This window comes from Arachis ipaensis, chromosome B03 (assembly GCF_000816755.2).
Source record: "Arachis ipaensis cultivar K30076 chromosome B03, Araip1.1, whole genome shotgun sequence".
Lineage (NCBI taxonomy): Eukaryota > Viridiplantae > Streptophyta > Magnoliopsida > Fabales > Fabaceae > Arachis > Arachis ipaensis.
In genome coordinates, this window is record NC_029787.2 from 78,881,670 (window position 1) to 78,890,506 (window position 8,837).

General features: G+C 38.6%; 1 protein-coding gene across 1 annotated transcript in view; it reads right to left on the reverse strand.

The window, feature by feature from the left end:
- The window catches only part of LOC107633297 (circumsporozoite protein-like), a 3,122-nt gene continuing 1,490 nt past the window's right edge, over positions 7,206–8,837 (reverse strand). Inside the window, exon 3 of the mRNA XM_016336940.1 lies at positions 7,206–7,238. Coding sequence (XP_016192426.1) covers positions 7,206–7,238 — 33 coding nt within the window. The remainder of the gene's footprint in view (positions 7,239–8,837) is intronic.

Genomic DNA, 8,837 nt, shown 5'->3' on the forward strand with positions numbered 1-8,837 from the left:
TGTCTACCTTCCAACGCAATTGAGAGCACGCCAATTGGGCTTCTGTAGCTCCAGAAAATCCACTTCGAGTGCAGGGAGGTCAGAATCCAACAGCATCTGCAGTCCTTTTTCAGCCTCTGAATTAGATTTTTGCTCAGGTCCCTCAATTTCAGCCAGAAAATACCTGAAATCACAAAAAAATACACAAACTCATAGTAAAGTCCAGAAATGTGATTTTTAAATAAAACATAATAAAAACTAACTAAACATACTAAAAATATACTAAAAACAATGCCAAAAAGCGTATAAATTATCTGCTCATCAATCTTATTGGTTCTAAAGTAATTGTATTCACTGTTCATGCAGCACTCAAATACTTGCTCACCAAACAAGATTCCAAGCCCAGACTAATAAGTTGGATTTTGCTGCTCCGAGAGTTTGACATTGAAATTAAAGATAGGAGTGGAGCAGAGAACAAGGTGGCTGACCACCTCTCACGAATACCACAAGAAGAAGATGGGGTACACCAAGTTGCAGTGAATGAAAGCTTCCCTGATGAGCAGTTAATGATGATACAAGAGGCCCCTTGGTTTGCTAACATAGCCAACTTCAAGGCTATTGGGGAACTACCAACCAACATCAACAAGCATATGAGAAAAAAGCTAGCCAAAGATGCTAAACACTACATCTGGAATGAGCCCTATTTGTTCAAAAAGTATGCTGATGGAATCTTGAGAAGGTGTATTTCCCATGAGGAAGGGCAAGAAGTGCTTTGGCAGTGTCATGGATCTGCATATGGAGGCCATTTTAGTGGGGATAGAACTGCAGCCAAGGTGCTACAATGTGGATTCTACTGGCCAACCATCTTCAAAGATGCAAAAGAATTGGTGACAAGATGTGATGAATGCCAAAGGGCTAGCAATTTACCCAAGAGAAATGAGATGCTACATAGGTTCATAATGGAGTTAGAATTGTTTGATATGTGGGGAATTGACTTTATGGGACCCTTCTCATCCTCATACTCAAACAGTTATATATTGGTAGCTGTGGATTATGTATCAAAATGGATAGAAGCCATAGCCACTCCAACAAATGATAACAAAGTTGTAATGAGCTTTTTGAGAAAGAACATCTTCAGCGGATTTGGGGTGCCTAGAGCCCTCATCAGTGATGGAGGGACACACTTCTGCAATAAGCAACTTGAAGCACTCCTCTCCATGTATGGAGTCAAGCGCAAGGTGGCAACCCTATATCACCCACAGACCAACGGGCAAGCAGAAATTTCAAACAGAGAGCTTAAAAGAATTCTTGAAAAAAATGTTAGAAGCTCAAGAAAGGATTGGTCTAAGAAGCTGGATGATGCACTATGGGCCTACAGGACAGCCTTCAAAACATCTATTGGAATGTCTCTATACCAATTGGTGTTTGGTAAGGCTTGTCACTTACCAGTTGAGCTTGAGCATAGAGCATTTTGGGCTATAAAAATGTTGAACTCTGATGAACAAGCTGCTGGAGAAAAGAGGCTTATCCAGCTAAATGAGATGGAGGAGTTTAGGAATAAGGCATATGAGAGTACAAAGATCTACAAAGAGAATGCAAAAAGGTGGCATGATCAGAAGATAGCAAGAAGGGAGTTCACTGACGGGCAAAAGGTGCTGTTGTATAATTTGAGACTTAAGTTCTTCCCTGGGAAGCTTAAGTCTCGATGGTCAGGCCCCTTCACCATCCTCAATGTATCCCCTTATGGCCATGTAGAGCTCATGGAAGACAAAACACAAAGGACCTTCACTGTGAATAGCCATAGACTCAAGCATTACCTAGGAGACTCACTGGATGAGAAGAGAGTGAGCTACAACCTCAGCTAACAAGGAAGGACGTCAAGCTAATGACGATAAAGAAGCGCTAGTTGGGAGGCACCCCAACATTTTATATCCTTTTGATTTATTGCTTTCCTAGAAGTAGTTAAAAATTTGCTTATTTAGATAGTTTGAGTTTCAGTTGAAAATTTATGTTTTCTGGCCTTCTAAGAAGTAGATTGTAGATAGTGGATTAAGAATTTTGTTTTCTATTTTGATAGTTAGGAGATCCTTATATTCTGTTCTCTTTTGGTCTGAAAACGCAATTTGATGAATACCTGTACTAATGATGAGCTATTGGGCTGAGAGCTAGCTAAAATGCTAAGTTTGATGTGGCCACCAATTTACTTAATCTAGGATTACTAACCTTGAACAAATTATGATTAAAGGTAAGCCCAGAGATTAAGTTTGGTGTGGCCACCACCACACACCATCATCTAGCGTAGCCCAATACTACTAAATCTGAAAGCATCTAATACATTGGGGAGAGCCGAAACGTGCTTTAAATGTGTTCAATAGAGGATGAAAGCAAAAATATATGAAAAATTGGAATTATTCTACCTTTATGAACACATTAAAAACCCAATGATAAACCCAATTCATTATAATACAATAGGATTAAGTTTGGTGTCCCCAAAGGACACCCATCAGTTGCAAATTCAGCCATCCATATCAAAGAGGAATGTGGAGGATTCTTTTGTCATTACTAATGAGGTTTCAGTTTTATTTTCAGGAGAGAGAATAGGACCCACATGATGGATAGCGCACAAAGCAAAGAGGTCAAAGTGTACTTGCACTTTGGAACTCAAAACATGCAGGAAGTGAAGTGGGATGAGGATTGGCACCTCTTCCCACGCTAGGCGCCACTCCCCAAGTGGGAAAATATTGAATTCCTTTACTTCCCACCATTCGAGCACCACTTTACACACCTATAAAAACCCCTACTTTTCCCACCTCTCCCCACACTTCAAACCCCGTCTCACAGACGAAAAGACTCCACAGAGCCTTCCTTCCTTTCATCTCTTTTCATTCCCCTTAACCTTCTTTCACTACTTCCCTACCTTTTTCTTGATCGGGACGATCAAGCTCTAAGTTTGGTGTTGGATCAAAACGTTGTTTTGCTTACTCTCTTTTGAAACCTTCCCCAATACCTTCTTCAAATCTTTAAACATACCTCCTCAATCCAATGGCACCACCAAAAACCTCAACAGCATCAAAGAAAAGAAAGACTAAGAAACCAACTTCTGGATCCTCAAGCTTAGGTTTCAATGAGTACAAGTTTCTCTCCTCATTCAACTAAAACCAGTTTTATGGTTGGGTGAGTGAGAGGGAGATTATCCCTGAGGTCGGTTTCCAGCTGGGGAGGAACGAGCACCCTAAGATCAATAGGGAGATAAACAATAGAGGCTGGGTACTCTTGTATAACCCACCAAGGAAGGTGGTGGAAAGCTTGGTGAGAGAATTTTATGCTAACGTCGTACCTCAGCCAGGACAACCCTATGGCTATCTTAACTATGCAAGGGGAAGTCCATTGATTACAGTCCCACTAACATAGAGAGGACGCTGATGGTGAAGCAGACAACCTCCACCCGAAGCTATGAGGAGAGAATGAAGCAACAAGACCCAGGATTTGATGAAATCCTAAATGAAATCTATGTTTTGAATGTGCAGTGAATAAATGACAAGGATGGAAGGCCCAACCAACTGAGAAGAAGAGACTTGAGCCCCCAAGCTAGAGGGTGGCTGGATTTTGTGAGGAGGTCCCTAATCCCTACATCCAACACTTCAGAGGTGACCAAAGAGAGAGTCGTGCTCATATACAGCATCATGAAAGGTGAGATTGTCAATGTTGGGGAATTGATTGCCAATAACATCAACAAAATTTTGAAAAGCACCAAAGATAGCTCAAGGTTGGCATTCCCTAGCATCATGTAAAGGCTGTGTGATGAAGCAAGGGTTAAGAGGATAATTGATGGAGTGCTAGTGGAGCAAGAAAAACCCATAACTGCCAAGAAGATGGCCAAAGTGGTGGTTGTGAACCCACTTCAGAGGGCTAGGGAGAATAGGGCTCATGCTCATGAGCTACATATGTAACAACAACAAGAAGAAGATGAGGCAGAGGAGCAACCGCATTTCCTAGCACTCCAACCAGCACCATACCAACAATGCCAACAATTTCCAGAGAGATTCAATTGGGAACAATTACAAGGAGATGTACACCAAATGAAGGGAGACCTACACCATCTGAGGGAGGATGTCAATCAACTCAAGGAGACTCAACAACAACAATGGAGCCATGTGAATCAGAGCATACAACAACTCCAAGGGAGTTGGGAGCACATGAAGAAGGAGCAGCAAGAACAGTATGACTTGGGAGAGATGCGAAGTGTACTTGAAAAAATCGTAGAGCAAGGCAAATGGCAACAAAGGAACCTCGCTGAGTTCAGACATCTTTATGATGCTAGAACCATTTCAAGGAGGCAGTATGATATCAATACACAAGTGAAACTGAATCACTTGTGTAATGCTGTGGCCGCTCTAAACCCAGGATACCCAACATTCATGCAAGGGATGGAGGAGTTAAGTGCAAGACAAGAAGAAATTCTGGCCAAGCATAAGGAGGATGAAAGAAACTACATGAGAAGGATAGGATTTTGGAAGCCTAAGGACAAGAAAGCACAAGAAGGATCCTCCAACAAGGATGAAGATGACTCCTCCCCTTCCAAAAAGAAGGACAAAGGCAAAGGGCCAATGAACTGAAGTTGAAGTTGCTCAAGGTTGTTAAGTCCCATGGTTGACACTCTCTAAATTCTGAATCATGTTTAAGTTTTTCTCTCTGTTTTAAATTTTGTTTTTGAATAATTGCAACATTAAGATAGTTTATTTTCACTGCCTAGTATTTTTTTATCATGAAGTCTTTTGTGAGTCCTTTTTAATTTCAAGAAAGAAAATGCAATGTGTTTCAAGTTTTTACAATATCAATAAAAGCATAGTTTGTCTTCATAAGAATTGTCGTGCGTTGCAAGAATAAAAAAGATTAAGACCAAGAGAGATCATTCAAAAAACTAAGAAATAGAAAACTAAGTGTAGAACCTTGAATGAATAAAAGGGGAAAATAAATCATGAAAGGCAACTAGTCCTAGGAGGTATGACAAGTAAAGGTTAACGGGTATTTCTTGAACATCTATAGAACTAAGAAGTAGTAAGCAATAAAGACCTAAGTTTCTAAGCATCAACTACTAGGAGGGAAAGAAACATTAAGAAGCTCCCAAGAGTTAGAGGACCTAGTAGATGCTTGTGGTGAAGATGTGTCAAGAAGAGGCCTGGGCAAGTAAATTCTCAGGGGTGTTTCAACACCTAGTACCCTGAAGCCAACTGGTTTGGGAGTGCTAATTGAAAGTCTAATTAAAGGGTTGTCTTGAGACAAAACACTTAGAGTCGTGGTCAATAAATGGAAAAAAACAACCAAAAAGAAAATAAAATAACTCTTGCTACTTCAAGGTGACAATCAATGAAAAGGAACCCTAAAGCTTATACTTGAAGGAACTCTCAAGGATCTAGGAACCTTTGTGACATTGAAATAAAATTATTCATGCCTGTGTTAAGCACTTAGTCCTAATCTTAATCATGTTTGCATCATTCAAGGTCAAAGTCTCAAGTCATAAAAAAGGGGCTACTCACACTAATTTGCTTGGGACAAGCAAAGCTTAAGTTTGGTGTTGTGATGACTTGCATCATCTACCTCTTTTTCTTCCATAAAAAGGACCATAAAAGGGCATAATCTCATTAAATCATTGCAATTCATGCATTAATTGATAAACATTACAATACATTGCTTTGAAATGAGTTTGTGTTGAATTTCAGGAGAAAAAGACATCAAAAAGGGGGAGAAAACAACAAAAGAAGCTGGGCGTGTGAAACGGGCATGCCACTTGGAGCAAATGCCACAAAATCACATGGGCGTGGCATGCCAGAAGCTGGGCATGGCACACCAGTACTAAAGTCCAGAGAGGATTCCCCAAGCATACACATGGGCGTGGCACACCAGGAGCTGGGGTGACAATGATGTTCGTTGTGATGGTATAGAATTTCACAATTAAAATTTCGTTGCAAGTATAGTTCTACACCAACAAACAATCCACCAATCAAAAATTTGGTTGTCACAAATAACAAACCCCAAATAAGAATTAACCGAAGTATTTAGACTCTGGGTCGTCTCCCTAGGAAACAATGTAGTGCTTAATTATTGGCTATGAAGGGGTAAAAAGGGGGAGTTTTTGGTTCATGAGATGGCAAGAATAGTAAATTAAGTAAGTAAAGAAAGCAAAATAAAGAACTCTTGGCTAAGACTTAGGTAATTGAGATCACCATCCTTGTCAACAAACCGAATATTGATAATCATGAGAGGCTAACCTATTAAGTCTACTTCCCAAAAGCTTTAAGTACGTAACATTTACTCCTAAGCTTGAAGTACGTCAAATTGGTTTGATCACATCAACCCTTAAGTCCTAACCTACCTACTAATTAACTTAGTAGTGGGTTAGCATCAATGGGTATCAAATTGATCACCATGGGTTCTCAATTCACCAATTCCATCATACCCAATAACTCAAGTTTACCCAATTCCCTTGGCTTAGACCAAGAGTTGACAAAACTACTAAAAAACTAAAGAGAACATTTCATCAAACACATAGAGTGCAATAAAAGTAAACGTCATAAATTGCAAGAATAATAAAATCTACCAACTTCTAATTGCAAGAAAAGTAAGATCACAACTCAATTCATCAATTAAAGAAACATCAATATCAAAATTGCATTAAATGTAAACCAAATCTAACATGAATTCATCATCACAAAAGAGAGCAAAATGAGAAATTAACATCTCAATTAAGAGAATCAAGATATATAGATAAGACATTATAAAGAAAACAAGATGAGATAAAGCAGTTAAACATGGATCTATAATAATCTATCCTAATCCTAACCTAATTCTAGAGAGAAGAGGGAGCTTCTCTCTCTAGAAAACTAACTAAAGGCTCATATTGACTAAACTAATTGCTCCCCCTTTGCTTGGACTTCAATTCTGCATGAAATACACTCAGAAACAAGTTGGATTTGGGCCTGGATAGCTCAGAAATCGCCCCAGCATTTTGCCTTTAAGTGGGCCATGTAAGAGTATTGGCGCGTGCACGCCATGTGCGCGTGCGCGTCAATTGGCAAATTTTCCATCCGTGCGGACGCAGCTTGTACGCGTGCGTATCTATGGGCGAGACCACTTTTGCGCGTGCGTGCCTTGTGCACGTGCACGTCCCTTGATGCATTCCCAATCTTTGTTTCTTCATGCATTCTCCCCTTTGTATGCTTTTCTACTCATTTCTTCCATCCAATGGTTGCCTTATAATCCTGAAATCACTCAACACACACATCAAGGCATCGAATGGAATTAAAATGAATCAAAATTACCAATTTAGGGCCTAAAAAGCATGTTTTTACACTTAAGCAAAATTCAAGGAAGAATCACAAAACCATGCTATTTCATTGTATAAATGTGGAAAAAGGTGGTAAAATCCCCCAAAATAAGCACAAGATAAATCACGAAATCGGGGTTTATCAAATCTCCCCACACTTAAACTAAGCATGTCCTCATGCTAAAATCAAGAAGAAGCAAAGGGTATTAACATTTATTCAATGCAACTAACAAAATGTAATCTATCTATATGCAATCTATTTACATGATGCAATGGCTTATTCAAAATAAATCAATTTTCAAGAATACACATGCAAGCACAAGGGCTAAGGTAGTACCAATCAAAGCAAACCACAATTGGATTGAATCATTGAAAGAGTTCACAAACTTGCAAGAAAAGATGATCATGGTGGAAATACGTAATTGAGCGATTGAACCCTCGCCGGATGTGTATCCGCTCTATGCACTTAAGTATATGGGGTTGATTCACTCAATTCTCCCATAATCATGCTTTTCTAGATTTGTTTTTCATCTAATAATCAACAATTACTTTATGCATGCATACAAATATCAAGAGGACTTTCCATAGGTTGTAATGGGGTTAGGGTCAAGGTAGGATGCATATGGTCAAGTGGGCTTGAGATTTGAATCTTTGATTAACTTAAACTTCCCACCTAACCTATGACAACCTATATAATTCTAAACAAACCTAACTACCCATTCTTCACTTTTCACACATTCATGCATTTCCTTTTTAATCACCACCCATATGCATTGACTTTTATTAAACTTCAAACTTTGGGACATTTTGTTCCCTTCTTGTTGCGTTGTAAATTTTCTAAATTCATTTTTTTAAGCTGAAATATATACAAGAACATCAATGCATATGGTTTACATATGATTAATACATGAGTATGTACCCAATTCTTGAGAATTTTTTTCAAAAAATATAAACACACTTTTATCTCTAACCAATATACCCAACCTTCCCAAAATCAAGTAATGAACACTCTCACTAGCCTAAGCTAATCAAAGATCCAAACAAGGGACATTTATTATTTTTCACTTAAGCTTGTAATGTGCTACAATTATGAATAAATAGGTTAAGCATAGGCTCAAAATTGGCTAACAATGGAAGATAAAAGGTAGGTTATTTGGATAAGTGAGCTAATTAAACAATGGCCTCAATCATATAAATGCATGTATACACAAAATAATGGACATAAAGAATCAAACAAATCAAAGATTACAATCATAGGAAGAGAATAATGCACACAAGAATGAAAGTAAGTGGTCATAAGATGTAACCACACAATTAGGCTCAAATTTCACATGCTTGTGTTCTTTGCTCAAAACATGATCCACAAGTGTATAATTCAAGCAAGTTCTAAAAAAAATTTTCAACCAATTGGGTGGTACCCTAAAAATGAATTTCTTGAAAATTTTCATCATATTGACTAAGCTTATTCCAGTGCAATGTTGTGATTTAGAAAATTTTAAAATTTTCCTAGTTTACCCCGTTTCCAATCAAAACA